At 37.0% G+C, this 24,158-nt stretch overlaps 1 protein-coding gene across 1 annotated transcript in view; it reads left to right on the top strand.

Moving 5' to 3' along the window:
* The window catches only part of LOC126175568 (leucine-rich repeat-containing protein 15-like), a 56,270-nt gene that overhangs the window by 7,405 nt on the left and 24,707 nt on the right, over window positions 1-24,158 (top strand). Inside the window, exon 2 of the mRNA XM_049922426.1 lies at window positions 16,907-17,224. Within this exon, the coding sequence (XP_049778383.1) occupies window positions 17,052-17,224 (173 nt within the window). The 5' untranslated portion in view covers window positions 16,907-17,051. The remainder of the gene's footprint in view (window positions 1-16,906; window positions 17,225-24,158) is intronic.

Here is a 24,158-nt window from a genome sequence, read left to right as displayed (position 1 = left end):
ACAAGAAGGAAATCTCTTGGAAGTTCTGAACTGCATATAGTGGGTCTTTTCAAAGGTTGCTGACAGAGAATTGTCTATGAATCACTTATTAATGTCAATAAAAATTTGATTAGCTGCCCTATCTAAATTTATATCTGATTTACTATTTAATGCAATGTTTGTATCATCTGCAAATAAGACAAACTTGGCATCTGGTAATGTAACAGATGACAGGTCATTAATATACACAAGAAAAAGTCGTACGTTTGAGTAGATATTTACCGGCCAGGATGATGGTACGATTCTGTAACATAACGGCGTACCTCGCAATCATGACGCGAACATTTTATACACGATTCTCAAGGAGCGTCACTGACTCACTGATGTTCAGCGCCACCTGTCCGCCGGTTTTTGCACTCGTTTTGGTTTCAAAAAAACCTCATGTCATTTCAGGCGCGTGTGTCAAGTTTTACCTCACCACCTACATTATTCCGACATAGTATGCTTTGAAATGTTAACTGACTTCTGGATTTCCCTGTAGTACTCGTTACTGACCCTTCAACCTTGTGGCAAGCACTCGTGGTGCACTATTGTGCAGGGCTGATAAAAAGCCAAAAATGATTTTAGAGTATAATTCAACCAAAGGGGCTGAAGACACACTCGATCAGCTAACAACAGCAAACAAAAAACCAGTAGATGGCCCACGATAGTTTTCTGCGATATTCTTGATGTTGCTGCTCATAATACATGTGTCTTGTGGACTTTGATTGCCCGTAACTGGAATGCAAGATAATTGATTAGAAGGATTATAGTTTTGGAGGTACCTGGAAAGTCACTGGTTGCAGAGAATATTGCATCATCGAAGCATTTTCCAAGAACGGAAGATTCTTTGAGAATGGTCAGGAGCATCCAAGACCCAGAAGGACTGGCAGGTGTGGCTAAATCAGTTACAATAAGAAACTCTGTTAAACGTGCACGTTGTAAGTTCTGTCCTTCATGCTATAACAATTAAAACAAAACATATTTTGTGGAAAGAGTAATAAACATGTATGCAAAACACACGTCACCTGCTTGTGTCCAAACTGCAACGAGTAAGAAGGAAAGCATGGGATAGGGGCAGATGAACAGATGGTTTCTGAGAATTACTTTTTGGTGGAAATGTCTGTTGTTCCTAATATAACCTGCATGGAAACTAAAATAATAATAAATTTTTCGTAGTGAAGTTCTGTGTAATAATATTATTATTATTACTATTATCATTATCGCTATTACCATTAACAACATACTGTAATATAACAACAATGTCGAAGGTTTCCAATTGTACGAAAAATAACGTGTGAGTAGATGATTTTTTCAGCGTTTTATTATGCCGGATCATATTGACCGAACAGTACATTTTATAGAAAAAGTGCACAGAACAGCAGGGTTACACTTCTCGAACCACCTACGGCTTCTCTTAAACACTTCTTCGGCCGCTGATGAACCTGGCGTCTTCTTAACGAGGTCGGGGCGAAAACATTGTTGCCTGCTCACAAATGATGCTCTCGTTAATAGTGTGCGCCTTAAAATTGCTTTTCATTTATCCATGTAAGGAACAACCTTTCGACATCGTCCAGAATACGAACTGTTGTTTAGGTACTCTTGTCACTTACTTTGAAGCTATCTGCTTAGTCTTGTCCTTGTTCAGGAGGACAGTGTAAATCGTTAATGTAGACCGATTGTATGTGCGTGCTAAATCAGCAACGCTCGCACCACGTTTGTGTTTTTCAGTTGGGCTAAATAGTATACTGAATGATGAAACTTTGCAAGATGTCAAACAAGATACTCGCAAAGTAAAACTGTGGACGTAAGACGATGTAAGCTCGACAACGGCATTAAAGCTGGTGAAAGACTAAGATACGAGGAAAATATTCTGAAATGCATGCCGGAAGCTAAGAGCCGTATAAATTCAGGAGTAGCTAGAATTAATATTAACGAAACAGGGGCAAGTATTCAGAAACTGAGGTGGTCAGCATTTGAAATAATTGACACAGTAGTCGTAAACAAGGAAACTAGCTTCCAGGACTTCCATGAAACAAGATTTTACAGAACTTGCAAGTGAGAGAAAGTTCTCCCATTATAGCACGGCAAACATTTTCCCGACACGTGAAGCTGAAAAACTACTTAAAATATGTACTTTCTTTGGCAGTGAAAAACTGAAAGGGAAGCTTAACGGGGGATAAACGTTTACAGCCTCAGGAACTTCTTAAATTTATTATAAACAATGGATTAAAAATGTGCTCTGAGCGTCTGAAATTATTGTCCTTGGTTCTTGTAGATCTAGCAACCACCGCGTCTTGCGAAAGCAGCACGAACGCATTAAAACATAATATTAGCGCAAACGAAGTTGGCGATCGACGCGATGGTTGATGGAAGCGACTGTAAGTGGGCAATGCCTTTTTTGGTCACTCCCTTTGCCACCGCGCCGAGTGTGAACCTTGTTTGCGCGTATGATACCAATACAATAGCAAATGACAGGCTTTCAGAATTGGCGATTTTGGCTATAGAGAAGGGAACTGTAAGATCTTCAACTAAACGGTAGGCGTTCATATCTTGTGTTATCGACGTCTATGACAAGAAAAATGACAGGAGGATGGAATTAATTTATAAACAGATAGAACGATGAGTTAGTAGGTGCTACATTTTTATTAATCTGCAACTGTTTAATATTTTTATGCATTTATAAATAAAGATTTCCGTAGTAATTTCAGTCTTAGTAGAAATATATAACTAAGTTACTTTTGTTGTATTTTTGTTTTACAAGTTTTTGTTTTAAGATTTTTTCTTTTTTCGAAATTCACAATTCTCAGTCTACCCAACAACAAAAAAATGCCATACTTCACCACTACCCGTCTAGATTCATAATTCAACAATTTTAGAACAAATTTTTGTTAAAAGTTTCATAACACAACTCAGTTGATATACCAGCGTCATCGGCGACTTCTCCGATTGTAATTTGGCGATCGTTCACAATCATTACTTTGTACGATTTCATCGTTCATTGTTGTGCAGGGGCGTTCAGGGCTCTCATCTCCAGCGTCTTCATTGCCTTGTTCGAAACACTTATACCCGTCATAAAGCCTTGTTTTTCTCACAGCAGATTCACCAAAGGCAATACTTGACATTTCTAAAATTATACTGCATTTAATTCCATCATTACGACAAAATTTAGTACGAATTTTCTGATCCTTCTTATACAAAATTAATAATCGCAGATACTGCTAAGACTCTTCAAACTTTTTGACAGCTCACAACAAACTAAATATCTGAAAGTCTAACTTCATACAGATAATTTTCGAACATTTTTATCAATACAAAAAAAACCGCCCAAATCAGACTAACACAACATGTGAAATAAAAAAATTGCCATTGGACACATCTTCTACGAGGGTAAGTCAATTATTATCCGCAAAGCAGTTATAAAATTTTATTGTAATCAAATAGGGAATTTACAAGAACATCATTCTTCGACATAGTCACTTTGGGTTTCAACGCTTTTGGTCCATCAATGTACAAGCTTCCTCATGCCCTCATAAAAGAAGGTTCTCGGTTGAGCTGCGAGCCAGGAATGCACCGCTTCTTTCACTACTTCGTCCGAGGCAAATCGACGGCCCCTTAGTGCCTGTTTGAATGGACCAAACAAGTAATAGAAGGGGAAAGATCGGTACTATATGGAGGATGATCCAGTACTTCAAATTTGAGTTTCTGGAGCGTTTCAGCAGTGTGGGTAGCAGTATGAGGACGGGGATTGTCGTGCAACAACACACCTTTTGACAGCAAACCTCTGCGTTTGCTTCGAATTGCAGGCTTTCGCCTGACAGTAAGCATCAAACTGTAACGTACACTGTTTATTGTTGTGCCCCTTTCCCCATAATGTTCCAGTACTGGACCAAAAAACTGTAAGAATCAGTTTTCCTGCGGACAGTTGGGTGTTGATATCCAAACGCGTTTGTTTGTGCAACTGTGTGAGTAGTTTTGGGACCCATCTTGCACAAACTTTGATTTCGTAGACAGAACCGTGTCTAATTTGCAGACGATGTGCCACTTCGTCAATAGTTAATCGTCTGTCTAACAGAATCATTTCATTTGAACGCTCAATGGTTTCTTCATTTGTGGCAGTAAACGGTCGTCCGGCTCCTTCATCGTGCGTAACACTTGTGCGACCATTTCGGAATTTTTCAATCCATTCGTAGACACTCCGTTGTGGCCAAACACTGTTCCCGTACTGTACCGAAAGTCTTCGATGAATTTTGGCCCCTGATACGCCTTCTGACCACAAAAAACGGATCACTGAACGTTATCTTCTTTGGTGCAAATAGACAGCGGAGCAGCCATGATTAACAGCATGGCAGCGATAACGAAACTAACCTAGCAGCTTGAAAATTGCAAAAATATAACAACAAATAAACAAAGCATGCATCGTCAATGTAAAACGACAGTACTACAAAAATATACAAAATATAACTAAATTGCAGATAATAATTGACTTACCCTCGTATATCAGTATACAAATTTCAGGCCCAACTTTTGGAGAAAAAGGTAGCCACAGAACTAAGAGTCTTTAAAATCGCAATTCATTACAGAACTTACAATGTATGTTAAACACAGGATACTTTTCAGTTGCTTACTTGAGTGCCTTCTCGTATGGATGAGTATGCGGTCTAACCAGTAACATTCCAACGGGATAAAGATGCCCATGCACACACTGATCTACCTGCTGCCAACAAATCCGACAAAGTTCATGAGTGCACAGGTCACTCCGGCAACCACATGAAGTAAGGAAAAGACCCTCTGTGAATAAAAACTAGAAGAAGATAAAACAGACTTCCTGAACGTAGGCAAAAGTGACTGAAATAATCAGTATTCCTCTCATTCACATACTCGTACAGCTGCAGTTTGCATGCCAGAATAAAATTGTAGTGCCAAGTGAAATACTGCTGTTAGTGAGTGCACACATAGATTTCATATTGTGTAAACGAGGCATGTTTTTTATATAAGTACCATTTTGCCACACTGCGGCCGCAGCGCTGCGGTCGGCGTTCTCCGCAAGCGCACTGGGTACCTACGTCTGTTGTCTATGCACTGACACCATTACAGTCTCATTCTTCCTTGTTTACGTTGTGTACTGAGTGTTTAAGATGCCTCCGATAATCGTGAGTCCCACCCACTGTGAAGTACGGGCTGTTATAAGATTTCTTAGCGCCAAAGGCCTAAAAGCGATCGACATTCCTCGTGAGATGTGTGCAGTTTACAGAGAAAACATTATGGAATGGTAAGAAAGTGGGTGAGAGCATTTAAAGATGGCCGCACAAATGTGCATGACGAACAACGGAGTGGCTGTCCTTCGGTCGTTAATGAAAGGTTGGTGCAAGAAGTGGACAATAATGTGAGAGTAAACAGACATTTTATGATTTCCTCCTTGTTGGGTGATCCTAATGTTTCTCGTAGTGTTTTGTATGGTATTGTGACCGAGCACTTGAATTACCGAAAATTGTGTGCATGTTGGGTATCGAAAATGTTGACGGATGTGCACAAAACCATTAGACAGTGCATTGACTTTCCTAGAGCAGTACCACAACAATGGTGATGATTTCTTACGCCAAAGTGTTACGTGCGATGAAACATGGGTGGCCTACGTCACGCCAGAATCAAAGCAACAGTCCATGGAATGGTGGCATTCAGATTCATCCAGAAAAGTGAAGTTTAAGCAAACAATTCTGCCCGGAAAAGCAAGTGCACTGTTTTTTGGGACAGAAAAGGAGTATTGCTTGTGGAATTTCTGCCTCGTAATGAGACAATCAATGCAGCAGCGTACTGTAAGACATTGCCCAATATGCACCGTTCAATTCAGAACAAAAGACGTGGCAAGTTGGGCAAGGGCATTGTTTTGCTGCAAGACAATGCCCGTCCACATGTGGCGCATCAGACCAAATATCTCATCATATCTTTTCGATGGGAAACTCTAGATAATCCTCCATACAGCCCTGATCTTACGCTCAGTGACTACCATCTGTTCCTGCACTTGAAGCAACACCTAGGTGGTCAGTGTCTTCAAGACGATGACGAAGTCAAAACAGTGGTGATGCAGTGGTTAACAAGTCAGGCGGCAGACTTCTATGAGGAGGGGGTATTCAAAAACTGGTACAACGTTACGACAAATGCCTCAATATTGACGGAAATTATGTAGAAAAGTAGATTAAGGTACAGGCTTTAATATAAAAATAAGATTATTGAAATATCTTAGCACGTCTTTTTTAAATTTCAAAACAGTACTTACTTAAAAAACACGCCTCATATAATGAAGTTATTGAAATTCTTGTCATAGTGCTTAAAATAACTGTGACACATGTAGTTTCAAAAGCAGTATTATCTATAATGCAATTTTTGGATGTTACGCTGATCCATTATAAAACTGGTGTAAACATATTATTATTATTATTGTTACATTAAAATATTTCATATATCTTATGGTAATTAATCAGTTTATTGTTATTAAATTAATACAGTTTGTATATTTTATTGCCGTTAAAACTGCACTTCCATGGCATCTTAAAAGTGTGGGTGACACAATCAGTGACCTATGCCCCCCCTCCAGAACCAAATCATGGATCCACCCCGTCCACTATTGACATAGTGGGGACAGTGAAGTGGTGTGTGTGTGTGTGTGTGTGTGTTCTGCAGAATCAGCACAGTACGAGTGTGGTTTGATAAGTCTGATAAATTTCCGTGAGAGTGGAACATTTTTGTTGGATCTTCCTGTTTGGTAAGCTCAATTATTCCAAGCATAATAGAAAGAACAATGATGTACAGCATACAGTTCATTTAGACAGCCATTTCAATTGGTCACTGTGTCGCCTGCAACTGAAAATGGAGAAAACCATGTTTTGTGCTGTTATGAAACATGATCATTCAAAAGGTTTGATTGCACAAATCAAAACAGAATAGGATTCAGTTCATCCGCACCCTGCACCATAATTGAAGATTATTTACTTTTGGATTAATGAATTTAAACACAATCAGACAAGCACCAAAGATGAAGCACACTCCAGCTGTCACTACAAACAAAATGGTGGATAGAATCCGTGAAACGATAAGGCGGGACTGCTCAATAAAAATTCATGAAATTGCTGAGACCGTAGGCATCTCAACTTAGTGAGTGCATAATATCTTGCACGGAGAATTGGCCATGAAGAAGCTGTGTGTGAGTAGGGTGCCACAATTGCCCACAGCAGAGGAAAAGTGTATCCGGCACAACATTTTGACACAATGTCTAGCAAAGTTTAATTCCAATCCACAAGACTTTTTTGCTCCGATTTGTGACTGTTGAAGGAAACTGGATCCTCATTATGTACAAAGAGTCAAAGTAATGAACAAAGGCTGATGCAAGTGCACCGAAGTTCAAAGACCATTTTGTCAGCTGGCAAGGTGATGGCCACTGTTACTACTTGGAAAAAGGTAGCACCATAACTGGACTGTATTATGCTTCATTGTTGGATCATTTGAAACTTGCATTCATTGAGCAAAGACCAATCTTGGCACAGAAAAAAATGCTGTTTCACCAGGATAATGCACCATCCTGAACATCCACAAAAACAATGGTGAAAGTACATGAATCAAGCTTTGAATGGGTTCCTCTTGCACCCTATTCATCAGACTTAGCCAAAGTGACGCCCTCCTCTTTCCTAACTTCAAACTCGGGCTTGAGGGTATTCTGTCTCCCTTACTCCTCCTCTCACTTTTTTACTACTGGAGTTAATTTTACTCAGCTTGTGGTTTTATTTATTTAGATATGATTATATATGTGTAGCAGCAAGTAAGTTGGCACATGGTAACTAGTAACTTTGCTTTACGATATTAAAGTTTGGATTTGCAATGTTCAGACTGATATAAAACTGAAACTGAGAGCTGATGGCAGTACACAAAATTATTTGTAACAAGTTGCGATGGTTTTGATTCAATGTTATTACACTGTCTTTACTTGGTAATTCTTTCTTCATAAAAGCAAGTAATTTTGAGCAATGTTGAGTAAATATTTCACTTTGGCTGTATGAGTCACACTAGTACACATATGTTAAGTTCAGACATGGAGTGGGAGAGGAATAAACACTTTCATCATAAATGTGGCACACTGTGGATCAACTTATTACTTTTCCACATCTGTTCTTAATAATCATGTAGGAAACATTCACTTGCTACTGTAACGTTATCAAGAAAGAAAGAAAACTGTATCTGAACTCACTACCTTGCATCGTATTCAGAAAGTCAGTAATGAAATTCAAATAATCGTCACATCGCTGAATGTTGGTTACATTATGCAATGGATTGTTGAATACTGTTAATTATAACAGGCGCGCTAGCCTGCCTTCTCATAATCCCAGGGGGAAAAATGTAAAATACTGCTTTAGTTTCACAGACCAGACCTTGCCACAAAATGTGAAAATGATAGTCATAACACAGTTATTCGCTATATTTTTGTGATCGCATTGAACATGTCGCATAGTACCTTCCGAATTAAACTGAGAAATGCACTGAATAATATCATATAGTCTGCCGGCACTGCTGGAAGCTGTAAGAAAATGTTAAATATTATTATGTTACCTCGCTTTACCGGCGAGACGACTGCGATGCCTGTAATAATTTTTTTTTAAAATGTGCCGCGTCTGAGGCCGTTGCCCTCACACATTGGTACAGCGGCTTCCGCTAAATTAAATGCTGAAAATGTCTAAATTATTTACAGGACCAATGTCTGGAAACTTCACAAATTATTTTAAAATCATATTTGCTCAAACTCTATATATTCAAACAAAAATACATTAATTTTACACACCTTTTTACAACAGCTCGCCTACTGGCGGATCTCAAGCTTCATGAACAAAAGACTCGTGGCCAGCATATACATTTGCTTAACACGGAAGTGTTACTCGTAACGAAACCCAAAGAGAACAGAGAAATTATTACAATGCTTTTTACTGTTTATACATACAAGGACTAATAGATAAAGAATTTATTGTAAACAGTTTTGGACTAGATAACAAATTTGATATTTTCTGTCTGAGTGAACATTGGGTTACTGAGAGTGTACTTCCAGTTGTTAAACTTGATAACTATAATGTAGCAAATAGTTACTGTAGAAAACTGCATATAAGAGGTGGTGTGGCAATATATATTAATAAGTCATTCAGCTGCTCCATTGTAAAGTTGGACCTAGATTATTTATGTGAGGAACAAAACTTTGAAGCCACTGGTATAGTTATGGACAGTCTTAAGTTAGTAATAGTATCCCTTTACAGGTCACCTAAGGGTATCATCAATGTATTTCTAGAAAAATTGGACATGCTGTTAGATGTACTAAGAGGGACCAGATGGTTGCATTATGACATAGTAATGGGTGGAGATCTGAATGCAGATTTTGATATAACAACACATAAACGTACTGTGACTGAGTTGAAAAACCTTCTAAGACAGTGCAATTTGCACTCAGTCAATGACAGGCCCACAAGAGATAAAGCATGTCTTGACAATATTTTTGTCAACTTTAAAACTACAGAAGAAACATGTGCTGTTACAGCGTTTCCATTTTCAGATCATGACTCTGTATCTTTAAACTATACAAGTAGGTTCTGTATTGATAATAGTAATATTCCTAAGCCTGTCCAAAAAGTTATAACCACCAGGCCTGTCACAGATGACAAAATTGTTCAGCTCTGTAAGTCCCTTGCTGAGAGAGACTGGTTCAACCAATGTCATGGTGACACAAGTTATAGTCTTAGTGCTGATTTGTCAGGGAAACTATTATTTGAGAGATTTTTTAAAACATTTCTGACACAATTTAATGACAACATCCCCATAAAGAAATGCAAATTAACTGACAAAGGTTTTACAAACAGCGCTACAAACAGACAAAATTCATGGTTCACTAAACAATTATCAAATATGAAAAACCAAGTTATGGTGTTGCACAATATATGTAGCAATCAGAAAACAGAACATGCCAGATTAGCCTATATAAAATGCAGGAATGAGTATAAAAAAGCCATCGTGGAAGCCAAAAAAGCACATAATTTCAATACCATTGATAATTCCATAAATAAGTGCAAAGCTGCATGGAAATTAATAAATGGTGCTTCTAAAGATGCGAGAAGCAAAAAAATTAATATAAGTCCCCAAAAATTCAATGATTTATTTATTAAATCTGTTGAAAATGTAGGAAATACTATGATCAAACCTGATATCAGTTCATCAGAGTTACTTTCTAAAAATGTTTGCAGAACACCAACAGACACAGGTACGTTTATGTTCTCCGAGGTCTCACTTAGTCATGTCCTAAGCATTGTAAAACGGATGAAATCTTCAGAAAGTGTAGATATATATGACATATCCTGTAATTTACTTAAGAAAGTAATAGACTATATTGTGTACCCCTTAACATTCTGTATAAATAGATGCATATCTGAAGGATATTTTCCCAAAGAACTCAAAGTGGCTAGGGTAATTCCAATATATAAAAAGGGAGATATGGACTCACCTTCCAGTTACAGACCAATCTCCATAGTCCCAGCTTTTTCTAAAATTCTGGAATGTGTAATTTACCAACAGCTATCTGTCTATTTTGAAAAATTAGGAATAATTAGTGAATCTCAGTATGGTTTTAGGAAAAAGTTGTCTACTGTGGATGCTATAGACTTTGTAGTCAAATACTTACATCAAGTGTTTGAGGATAAGGGCTATGCTCAACTCACATTTTGTGATCTAAGCAAAGCTTTTGACTGTGTAAAGCATAAGCCACTCCTAGAAAAACTGGAATTCTATGGCATTAGACATAACAGCCTTAAATTAATAAAATCATATCTTCAGAATCGTAAGCAAGTTGTTTGTGTAGGGAGAGAAATGTCGAGTATAGAGCAAGTCAAGGTAGGTGTTCCGCAGGGATCTGTGTTGGGCCCCTTTTTGTTCCTGATAATGATAAATGATCTGCCGTCATTTATCAAGTCCACCACTGTGTTGTATGCAGATGATACAACATTTCTTCATGCTAGTGAGGATTTCAATAGCCTTAAAACTAGTGCAGAAAAGACAATTGACCAAGCATCCTATTGGTTCAAGGCAAATGGATTCCTCCTGAATGACAACAAAACACAGCAGATGGTCTGTAGTCTTAGAGACAAGCTTCTGTCAGATGATCCAAGTTATGTCAAATTTTTGGGGGTATACATTGATGATAAATTATCTTGGGGTCAACATGTACAATATATTAGTGGTAAACTGTCAAGAGTTATTTACCTGTTAAGGCTACTTATGGATTGTGTTCCTGAAAAATATGTTAGAACATCCTACTTTTCCTTCTTTCAAAGTATAATAACATATGGAATTATTTTGTGGGGGAACTCTAGCTGTGTACATGACATATTAATACTGCAAAAAAAAGCTATTAGGATAATTACTGGTTCTGCATATAAGGCACACTGCAAACCATTGTTCCGTGAACAGAAAATCATGACTGTTATAAACTTGTACATATACTATGTTCTAATTTATATGAAGAAGAAATTACCAGAAACAAAAACCAGAGAAAATGTACACAGCCACAATACAAGAAGGAATAGGTGCCTCTATATTCCCTACCACAGATTGTCAAAGTCACTCAACAGCTACGAAATCATGGGATACAAATTATTTAATAATCTTCCTCAATCTGTCAAGAATTACCTGAACAATTATTCAAACAAACAATTCATGACTGGCTAGTCCTCCACCCATTCTATGACATAAGAGAATTTATCAACTGTAATATAATACTGTAATGTTAACAAGAAACCTGTTCTTTCTTTCAAACTAATAATTGTATTTTAGTATGTATATGACGTTGTCTATTGCTGTAATGGCCGAATGACAATAAAATTATTATTATTATTATTATCTTTATCTGAGGCACAGATCCTAATCACTAATTCATTTAACAAGAATATGATTGTCAAAGATAATAATATGTCATGGATTCAAAGTTAAAAAATGCATAAAACGTCAAATAATTATGAATGTTATACATACACACATAATATATTCGTGAAATGTTTACACAGTCTTGCTTTATTGCTTCACTTGGTCATGTTTATTCGTGTTTAAATTATTTCTCTTTTGTGTGCGTGGCACTATATCGATACATGTTAACTTGTATTACACACACGGAAAAAATTCTGTCACACGCTTTTTATGACGATTGGCCAGGAGACGCTACAAGGGGAAAAATTTTGATCAAAAGGAAGTGGTGATTGCAGTCAAAACATATTTTGCAGAGTTTGACAGAACCTATTTTTCCCATGGGATGAAAAAGGTGGAGTATTGCTGGACCAAATATATATCCCTCAAAGGAGACTATGTTGAGAAGTAATGAGAGTTGTTTCTGAAACAGACATTTTATTGCTTTTTTACCTGACTTATCGAACCACCCTCATGATATTGGTTGATGTGGAGATGTGACACAGTGGCAGATATTCCCATGGCCACACTGTGAAGCATGTTGCCCCATTTGTTGGTGTACTGTTCAACATATCTAAGAGGAATAGTGTACAACTTGGTGTCAATTAACATGACATAGGAACAGTTGTTGTAAAAAGATGGTAACTGATGGGGAACAGAGATAAGAGTAACAATTTGTCAATGACAAGCAATTCCAAACCTAAAAGGAACTGCTGTGCTGTTTGTGTATGCAGGTTCTTCTCACCCATTTATAGAAGAACATTTTGAAAGGAACTGTGTGCAGTGGACATTTAAAGTCAGAAACCTTGCAAGAGGGTATTACCCTCAATTTCAGAAGTACGTGCACATCTTCAGTGGGCCCAATGACACAAAATGGGACAGTAGCTGACTGCAGGCACATTGCATGGTCTGCCTAGCTGCAGTTTCATCTTTCTTCAATGAATGCAAAGTGTCAAATGCACCAATGGCCCAATACAGTATTTAACCCATTGTGTGTGGAGTCTGTAGTGTAGGCTGGAGGTGATTTTATTATGTAATGAAGGTTGTTTTTTGTCCTGTGTGCTTATATTTTGTGGTTTGTGCATTGAAAAATTTCTCATTTTGCTTTCTTTACCAATACGTGTTTGGATAATGTAGCATCATCAGTGTTTCTCATTATTTTACAGACGATCAATAAGTAGATGGAGAAGGAGAGTACATGTTCTGGTATCCAGTCCAAAGACTGGTTGACGCTGCTCTCCACCTACTCACTGTTTTTAAGTTTTAGTCTCCCTTTACAAATGTTACCGTACTCTTTTACTTCTGTCCCCCCCAAACTGACAATTCCTTGGTGGTTCAGGATGTGTCATATAAACAGATCTCTACCTTCAGTCAAGTAGCCATACATTAAAGTACCTCCTCTTTAGTTATCTGATCTGCCCATATAATCTTCAGCACTCTTTCTGTAACACACACCTCAAAAGTATCTGTTCTATTCTTTTCTGAACTGTCCATGGTCAGAAAAGGCTGTACCCCAGATAAATACCTTCAGAAATACGTTTCTTGCTATTGTCAGTCTGAATTTTATATCATCTGTCTCCTTTGGTCATCATCCTTTAATTTTGCTGCTCAAATAACAAAACATTAACTTTTAGTGTCTCATCTCCCAATTCCTCCAACTTCATCTGATTTAATATGACTACATTCCATTACTCCTGTTTTACTTTTACTGATGTGCATGTCATAAACTCCTTTCAAGTCACTATCCATTCTGTTCAACTGCTCTTTCAAATCCTTTGTTGTTCCATCTCTGATAGAATTACAATGTCATTGGCAAACCTCAAAGTTGTTTCTCTTCTCTATCATCTCTATTTCCTTTTCCAGTTATCTTCTTGGTTCCCTTGACAATTCACTCAATGCACATACTGAACAACATTGGTGGTAGGCTACAAACCTGTCTCACTCCCTACTCAACTAATACTACTTCCCTTTAAATGTTCTACTCCTATAACTGCAGTATGGTTTCTCTATAAGTAGTAAATAACCATTTACTCCCTGTGCTTTATCCCTGCTGCTTTAAGAATTTGAAAGTGTGTGTTCTAGGCAACATAGTCAAAAAATCCCTCTAAATCTTCAAATGATATTAAGTATAACTTTGACTTTTTCCAAACTATCTTCTAAAATAAGTCATTGGGTCAGTAATGCCATACATTTCCTTGAAACCGTTTGTAAATAATTGGTGTCATTATTTTGCAACAATGAGTTATTAAACTGATGGTTCAGTAATATTCTAGGTTAAATAAATAAATATTCACATATTCTTCTGCCTTCTTTGGAACTGGAATTATTATATGCTTCTTGATGTCTGTGGGTATTTCACTTGTCTTACTTTGCATATCAGAATGATTTCACTGTGGCTGGCTCTTCCAAAGATTTGGTCGTCATATTCACAAAAAGTGTTGCAACAAAAATGTATGCCTGTTGTTTGTTTCTGCCCATCTTATGCAGCTTGGCTGATATTTTAACAGTGTGTCGTTTAACAGTGATGAGGATTTCTTTAAAGTACTCTAAATTCTCTGGAGTGAATGGGTAGGCCTAAAATGAAACTGTAGTGGTTCCCTCCCGATCTCATCTGTTGAAAAAGATCAAAATAGGGATTATACTTACAGTGATACATTGCTGTACTTAAATACGCTAATGCCAAAAGTTGTCCCTTACATGAAATTGTATTTAGAGGGCTACGTTGGACACCTACGGGGGTTTGATAGTTGTCTGAGAAGATGCCTGCTTTACCTCCTCCATCCTAATGGTCTGTTGTGGTTCCCACTGGAATTCTACTCAATAGGTTGTGCTATCTAACATTCGTAATTTGAATAGCAAAATTCAGTGTGGCTTTTGGGACTGCTATTACTATTACTGTAATAATGTTTAAAGTGTTTGTTTTAAGAAAAAGGGGTGCCACCTTATTTATTTGTCCAAGTGAAATAGAGAAACACTTATAACAATATGGAACACGAAAAAAAACTATGTTACTTGAGAGCCAGTCATAATCCATAAATCATTTTACCCACTGCATGTTGTCTCAAGCACCGAAGTTATTGTACATATCTTCACTGTCTTTCTGTCAGAGTCTTTTAATATCAGGTTAACATTGCCAGATATAAGGTTATCATTTCTCATTTTAACTTACAGAAATATAGCTGGTCAGTCTGATCATGAATTATATGTTCATGCTACTGATTACCAAGGTAGACTAGTTAAATGTTGCTCTGTCAGAAGCCGATTGATGAGTACGTTTAACCACTTTATGCATGCTTGCGCTGTGAGTATTTTCATGATACTTATGCCTATCTCTGTCAATATTTGTCGTCAAATTATAATTAATTTTTATATTTTACAAATTCATTGTTAAAAAATAATTTTCAATAATATTCAAGTGTCAGCATGAGAAAAGACTCGAGCATGGTTAACTGATTTTCTGATAAATCACATATGAAATATTATTTCTGAAGTTTATGCATCCTACCACCAATTTTGATGCAGGATTTCCTTCAGTCTACCATCAGCCAAGGACAAGTGTCTTACTGTTTAAACTTCCCCACATTCCAGGACCAAGTGTCTTACGTGGAGAGGGTAACCTGTCTCGTTACTGACATGCATGGCCTCAGCAGTGAATGCAATTCAATACACATGACAGATCATGATTTGCAAGGTGGCATAAATGCCATGGTGTATTGTATTTATCTTTATTATTGTTGTTTAACATACTAGTACCGCTATTAATTTGTTACTTGTATGATCAAACTGCTATGCTGATGATGATCATAGTTTGCAAGATATGTTACTCATGATTGTGAATTTTAAGGAGACCTCCATGAGTAACTTCACAATTCAATACTGAATAAATTATTTTGTGTCATTATAAATTTTTTCAATCTTTTAATCCTTGAACTAGTGGCCATGCATACTTCTACTATTGTGATGGGTTTTGGCTGCATTCCCTCTTGGCTAGGATAATCTGCTTGTTGAGCTGTTTGTAACTATTCACCCGTATCCCTATTTACTTGATCATTAAACTCACTACTACATTGCCCTTGTATGATTCTGTGTTGATAACATGTACTCATCTGACCAGGATGCCTGTTTTTCCTGCCTCTATTTTAATAATTTAATTTGTCTCCACACCTTGTGTAAGGCATTACATTCATAAGAGGTTTTCAGAGTGGCATCCTCCAGCAACTATGTAGGCATGTCATAATCTCATGGAGTTTCATCATAACCTTTTGGACAACCCCAGTGTTATCCATACGGTGCGACAAGTTGCGAGAACTCTTGCCACATGATACTCGTAAGTCTCAACAGATTTTTTGTACTCGTGACAGTTGACATGACACAACAAGAAGAAACTCAAGTAATGAGATAATGGAAAAGAGTCTAGCTACAAAACAGTATGTCCTCTCTCTTTCCATCATTCACATAATATTGATGCAGGTGTTCATTAGCAAGAATTCTTGCTATCGCTAACACTGTTAGAACAACACTGGCATCCCAGAATAAATCTTCAACTTGCAGCAATGAATGCACTACTTTGAAAACTTCCTGGCAGGTTAATAATAAATACCGGACTGGGACTCGAACCCAGAACCTTGCTCACCATGCACAATGTCTTTAATGACTGAGCTATCCAGCCATGACGCACGACTAGCCCTCACTCCTTTCCTTCTGTCCCTCCCTGTCTCCTACCTTCCAAATTTCACAGAAGTTTTCTTGCATACCTTCCTGGAAGAAAGTGTATTACATAAAAATGACTTACTCGTGGCCTACAGGTTGCTACAGAGTGTTATGTAGTATAGTCACTGTAGACAAGGGTTTCAACCATATGTAACAATAAAAAAAAAGATAAGGACCTAATAGTGAACTTTTTATGTTGCAGGTGGCTGTCTCTTGCTCGAAACTCAATCCAACGTATTGATGAACGTGCTTTCATTGGAGCATTAAGACTTGAATCTCTAACGTTAAGCGATAATCCCCTGGGTCCATATCCACCAAGACTGGAAGACATACCCAGCCTCCGTGTTATGCAGCTGCAGCGGTGTAACATTTCAGAGATCCCTGTACCAGACTCATTTCTGGGTGATTGCTGTCCCCTGATGACTGAACTCTGGTTGTCATACAATCTAATCAGTGACATACCAAATGGATCATTCACAGAGCTTCCAGGGTTACAGTACCTCTATCTTTCCAACAACAGGTGGGTCTTCGTGTTAAGAGTCTTCGGACAACCTTTTCTCTTCTACTTATTTCTTTTCTTTTATTCCCCTAAAAAAAAAGTAAAAATGCTCATTTTCTTTGTCAATTGACACTCAAACTGCTGTTGATTTGAACATAACTTAAGCACTTTCCTCTACAATTCTCTGAAATGAACATCACCATTTCCCAAAGCTTCAAATGCATCACTTTCAGTAGCAAAGGGATATTGTAGCGTGTTCCTGGAGTGCAATATATGTACCAGAAATATTGTGATATGAATGAAAATTTGTTTCGTTGGTTAGCAAGAATGTTGTGGAGATTTTTAATGACAAGGGCACTTAATGCAGTGCTCATTGTGGATGATTTTAAATTTTTTACCTGCACTCAACCTTACAATGGCAACTTATGGTTGCAGCTGATACTTTGGATATGGGGTAAATGGACAGAACTTAGAGATTCTATTCAGAATCTCTGCAGCAAACAAGTGCTGTTTTGAACTTCCTGCCGGGTTAAAACTCTGTGCAGGAACGGGACCTGAACTTGTTACACAATGGAACACAAAACTAACTACCACAGCAGGACCTTATCAGCTATGGCTGACAAAAGTGAAAGAAGTTTTGATCATTCATAAAGGCTATCAGTGGTATCAAAGCTAGTGTCCAGACACTCATGGACGACACAAGAACCAAAATTAAGATTAGCAAGGCCAAAGTAGAAATTCTGAACTCCAGTTTCAATTGTTTAAAATTTAATGGTAGTACCCCACATTAGATCAGATACAATAGCAAAAGTGAGTGATCTAGATATTAATGAGAGTGGCATAGAGAGACAGCTGAAATTGTTAAACTGAAAAAGGCTTCAAGTCCTGTTGGAATCTGTATCAAATCCAATACAGAATTTTTGGCTGAGCTAGCCTCTTTTAACCATGATACATTTTAGACCCAAAAAAAAGGGGGGTGGCAATAGATGGAAGAAAGTAGAGATCATACTTACAAGAAGTGTAGTGGAAATGATTCACAGACTGTTATTGACATTCAGCTGTTGTAGAATATTAGAAAAAATTCTAAGCTCAAACATAATGAGATATCTCAAACAGAATGACCCCCTCCATGCTGACCAGTGTGGATTTTGAAAACATCAGTCATGTGGAACTCAACTGATGCTGTCTTCATGCGACATCCTGAAAACCCTGAATGAAGGCAGTTGGGCTTGTGCAATATTTCTTGACTTTCAAAAGCATTTGGCCTAGTAGCCTACCAATTCTTGCTAATGAACATATGATCATATAGGGTATCAAATAGAATTTGCACCTGGATTGAAGGTTTTGTAGTAGGAAGCACATAGCATGTTATCTTAAACGGAAGTTACAATAGATGTAGAATTAACATTTGTGCTCCCGAAAAGTGAGTCTGGCCGTTTGATGTAAATGTTGTATATTAGTGACATGATAGTATCATGATGGACAATATTAATTATAACCTCAGGCTTTTTGCAAATGGTGCAGTTGTCTATAATGAGTTCTTGACTGAAAAAATCTGCATGACTGTTCAGTTAAGTCTTAGTAAAAGCTCAAAGTGATGCAAGGATTGAGAACTTGCTTTAAACATACAGAAATCTAAAATTATGCAAAAGTGTAGAGTCTAATTACTACGTTATCTAGGAGTCACAATTGGAACCAATTGAATCATATCTGTGGGGATATGAAATTCAATGATCACATAGGCTCAGTCATAAATAAAGCAGGTTGTTTTCAGTTCATAGGTAGACTGCCGGGAAAATGCAGTCAGTCTTAATATAAGATAGTGTACAAAACCACTCTGCACCTCTCCCCCCCCCCCCCCCCCCTCCTTTTGAATAATGCTCAAATGTGAGAGCCTTATACAAAATAGGGTTAACAAGAGGAAATATGTAGATGTTGGATCTGGAAAAAGCTGAAAGAAAGAACTGAAAAATGCAAAGCTCCTGGAGTATGTGGCTATTACAGTGGAAGTAATCAAAGCCACAGGACCTTTTGGAATTATGTGACTCTATAGAATAAGAATGATAATATGAATCAACAGAGTGATTCCTGATGATTAGACTAAAGCAGTTGTTGTACCTGTTTTTGACAAAGGTAAGAAAACTCTCCATGAGAACTACAGAGGAATAGCATTAATATGACATTACATGAAGATTTATGAAAATGTAACTTTACAGAAAATCAGGAACAAGATAGAAGTACAGTTATGAGAACAACAAGGATTTTTGGCTTGGAAGATAAAATATAGATGCCACATTTACAGCTACACAGGTGGTAAGAAAGAAAAGGGAATTTGGAAAAGACAGTAGTTGCATTCATAGATATTAAAAAGGCTTACAGCACAGTTGGAAGGAAAGAGATATGCCAAGATCTGACTGGAAGTGTCAGAAGGAATGTGATTTTGAATCAGAAACACACATAACAAATGCCTGAATTGTAATTATAAAGAAGTGGCAAAACATTAGAATGGTTTAGAACAGATGAAGGGTTTTGACAAGGAAATGTGCTCTCGCCAGTGTTCTTCATGGTAGCCACTTAGAACATCAGAAGGAAAGTTCACCAATGATCAACAGCAAATGATATGAACAACTAAATACCTGGAAGAGGACAATTGAAGAAGCTGGCAGGAAAATACGCTGATAAGGTAATGAAAATCAGCAGGGAAAATGAAAAAAATGAATGTTGTAAACTGTAATGGAAAAATTTTGAAAGGCGTAAATGCTTCCAAATATCTCATAAGTAAGCTAACAAGGAAAGGAAAAGTCAAGGAAGTAATTTTTTATGGGAAGAAAATTGTTCAAAATTTTAATATTGTGTACCAGGCATAATTAGCAAGTATAAAATACCTGCCAAAGCAAAGATCATGATATAAAAATCGTATTATCTACCATTTCTGACCTATGGATCAGAATGTTGAACCTGGACAAAGAAAGATCTGAGTAGAATACAAGCAACAGAGATGGACTTCCTACGAGGATTCTAGGGTAAGACGAGAAGGGATAGGATAATAAATGACACACTTCTGATCAGTCCCATAAAAGAAACTTTGGAGGGAAATAGGATGAAATGATTTGGCCATGTTAAAAGAATGAGAAAAGAAAGGCTATCACAAAGAGCTCTGGAGTCGACAGAATCTGGAGGAACAACAAGTGGAAAACCATGTATGAGATGGAAAGATTAGGTGAAGGATGTTGCGAGTTGAAGATTATTACAGTGGGGGGGAAATGAGTGATAGACTGTGGGAGAAAAGAGAAGATTGGAGCAGGCTTTGTGATGAGCTGCATAAGCAGGTAAATGTTTCAGTGAGAACAAGGGAAGGGTGGAGATGATAAGAAGAAGAAGAAGAAGAAGAAGAAGAAGAAGAAGAAGGGGTATTGTATATATACAAACAAGGGCAACACAAAGGATCGCAGGTTTGCTTAACCCATGCAAGTGTCTCTGTAATGTTGAAAAATCTAAAGTAGCTGGTGTCTGAATAAAGGTGTCACCTCATGAATGATTACTTAAAACATTCCAAGGAGCAATACTAAGTGAAGTGAGGAATCTAGAAATATAATTCAGCCTTGTATGTATCAATCTTGTAGGGAGCATAAAGACAGGATTAGACTAATTATGGCATGCACAGAAGCCTTTATACACTCTTCCCCTGCCCCAAATGTAAATGGAATGGGAAGAAATGCTAGTATGTGGTACAATAGGAAAGTACACTCTCTCTCTCTCTCTCTCTCTCTCTCTCTCTCTCTCTCCTCTCTCTCTCATATGCACTTCAGTGATTTGCAGAGTATGAATTAGACATAAATCGACACATTCTTCTGAATACGTCATTAATTTACAACAAAATTACAATAAAATGTTTAGTGATTTCTATTTACATAATTTCACAAAGCATTTGTTGTTCTTCATATACGTATGGTACTCTTCTAATTTTATTTCTAGTATTATACTGGTGGAAATCCGAATAAGTGTTTGGGTGCAGTCTTTTCACAAGCAATATGGCTTTTAGAATGTGTGTGTTTATAACAGTTAACATCCCTGTTTTTGAAACAAGTTGTGACAAGATTCCCTATATTTTGCTCTTGATTATGGAGTGTGGAGTTCTTTTGTTTGTAATTCTTCTGTCCACATTATTGATCTCTCAGATGTACAATGGTAAAAAAATGTGAAAGAAAAGCCTCTTTTTGTGGTTTGTTCTGTGTTTGCATCCTTTATTGCCTTCTTTCACACACTGTTTTGAAGTTGGCTACTTAACATATCACACATTGGGAGAAAGACCTATTCTACAATCCACAATGGTACAAAATAGATGTTTTGGACTTTGGAATACTTGCAAAATTTAATTGACTTTGGCTCATCAGTTTTGTTGTGCACATATTGTTAAACTAAAATTACATCCTACATGATAAAGCAGAGCTTCTTTTCTCAAAATCATTGTTTCATTACTGAGTTACAGGCCTTAAAAAAGAAACATGGGGAGTGCTTTTTATAGTAGAGTCATGGCGTCATCATGGCCTACCTTAGGTCTTGGTGTAACTCTTCATGTGCTTTAATTGAAGGCAGCTCCATTTTGATTGATAATGAGGTTCAGAGATATTTTTTATTTACTGTCACTATCTTCAAAGAACTAACCACTTGTTCATGGCATAATGTCTTGCAGCTCTTCCAGTGAGATGAAATTCTTCTCAAACACTAAAAATAGGGTCAATATATTGCAGTATATTTCCCTATTTGAATCAGAACATCGAACCAAATGTAGTTGTTCGTCATTTGCAAATTTTAGCATGCCATATTTTAACAGATTGCCTTTTATGCTCAATAGAAGTTACTTTAGCACATGCTCTGCCATCTATTTTAACAACAAAGAGTTGAGTGTCCTTAAAATATGATCATGTAAAATATATGATATTGTTCCTCAACATGGTAATGGTAGATCCTGGTGGAATGTATGTCTCTTGCTGGCACTTGATCTCAGTCTCTCTCTGACATTTTCTCTTTCCATTGTTGTTGATCAGCTAACTTGCGTTTACATAGTTTTTACTTCAGCCTTTACCCTGCTAATGTAATTGGATTGTTTCAGCAGATTTTAGAATAAATACTCAATTTTCTGTTCTACGTTCTCAGTGGCTGGTTGCAACTGAGTGAGTAAATGTGAATTAAAGAGGGGAGAGATTGTGTCTTTTTAAATTGCTTTATATCTTGGTCATTTTCACTTTTGCATGTTTTATGTTCTGAAGAAGATGTTGTTACTAACTTAATCAGCAGAGGGTTTTTTTTTTTTTTTTTTTTTTTTAAAGATATTGTTGCAAGTGAGATACTGAAACCATACAGGTCAGCTACTTCAAGTACTGAGACAGTATTGTGTAATGGTTTTCTTTGAATTTGAAATTATGGGCTTCAAATTTAGGATTTAGTGTGCAACTGTGAGCACAACTAAGCAGTACCTTAGTTGATTCTTTCTGTGAATTTTTGAACCAAGCCAGTGGAATTGTTGTTATTATGTTGAATTATAGTCCACAGACATCATTATTGTCAGGTGACAGATTTCCTATTGTTTCTTGTAGAAATGGTAAGATGAACACTGGAGCTGAGGTACGTACACTGTGTTTGGTGTAATCCCAGTGCCAAAGGGAATAGTAGGATTCATTAATGGATTCATTACATGTAAGAGCAATGGACAAAAAATGCATTTCAGAGAAATATGAGTATGGTGATATTAATTTTAATAAATAAGCAAGTTACAGTCTCATTTCCTCCAAAACCTTTCTTTTCAGAACCTCTGCTTCATGAGGTGGGTTTTGTGTCATTTGTATGCACCTGTTTCTGCTGGCATCTGATATGTAGTAGTATTTTCTGTCTGTACATGGAGAGTTTGGTTGCTTATAATTCTGGAAGTAAAATTTGAAATGTTTTTCATGTGTAGTCCTCAGAGCTACAACATTGTTACGTGAATTTCAACTCATGGCTGTGGGTAGAAGCAACATTGCATCATACACAAGGAATATTATGCAACATATATCTCTGCTGATTTACACAGAAACATTTAATGGCAGATTCTAATGAATTCTTTGCAGTGCTACACTATTAAATCAACATAAATAGGGATAGCCCATCCTGCGAAACAGGATTAAAATTGTACTTTCTGCTATACCATTTTATAAATACACTGTAACAAATCTCCCAGAGCCAATCACTAGAATTAAAAACATATGCCCCACTAGCTAAACTGAGTCCAGCTAATTTCTAGCAACTTCCACTGATAATCTCCTCACTTTGAATTTCCACAGAAACAAATGGAAGTATTTTCTTTCAACTAGACCTTACCAAGTAGTTTCATAATTTTTAACATTTTTATGCAGAGACAGCAACTGATATTGTTTGTATAAGAATATACGGCCTACAGTTGCAGGTTAACTTTATTGTTTACCTAGGTTTCAACATTAGTAATAAAGTCTTCTTCAGAACATAAAATATTATTTAAATGTTTGCCTAAAACAAGCCATATCCTAAGTCAACTTTATAAAATTGATGCATAACCATAAGGTTTTGTCACGAGCTTAAAGTGAATTTGCTACAGCTTTTTTAATAGAAGTGACAAAACCTTATGGTTATGCATCAAGTTTTATAAAGTTGACTTAGCACATGGCTTGTTTTAGGCAAACATTTAAATAATATTTTATGTTCTGAAGAAGACGTTGTTACTAACGTTGAAACCTAGGTAAACGATAAAGTTAACCTGCAACTGTAGGCTGTATATTCTTATATCACAAAGTTGTCCTCATCCATTAAACACAACCTCCAACTATCTAACGGCTCCAAACTCTGATAAGAGGCTTCTTCGTGCTGAACTAGTGCATGTTCACTAAACTGCAACACTCACGTGGTAAACCAGCAGATTAAGAATAATTCTGCTCAAGGGACC

This window comes from Schistocerca cancellata, chromosome 3, assembly GCF_023864275.1.
Source record: "Schistocerca cancellata isolate TAMUIC-IGC-003103 chromosome 3, iqSchCanc2.1, whole genome shotgun sequence".
NCBI classification, from domain to species: Eukaryota; Metazoa; Arthropoda; class Insecta; order Orthoptera; family Acrididae; genus Schistocerca; species Schistocerca cancellata.
This window is presented reverse-complemented; position numbering and strand designations above follow the sequence as displayed.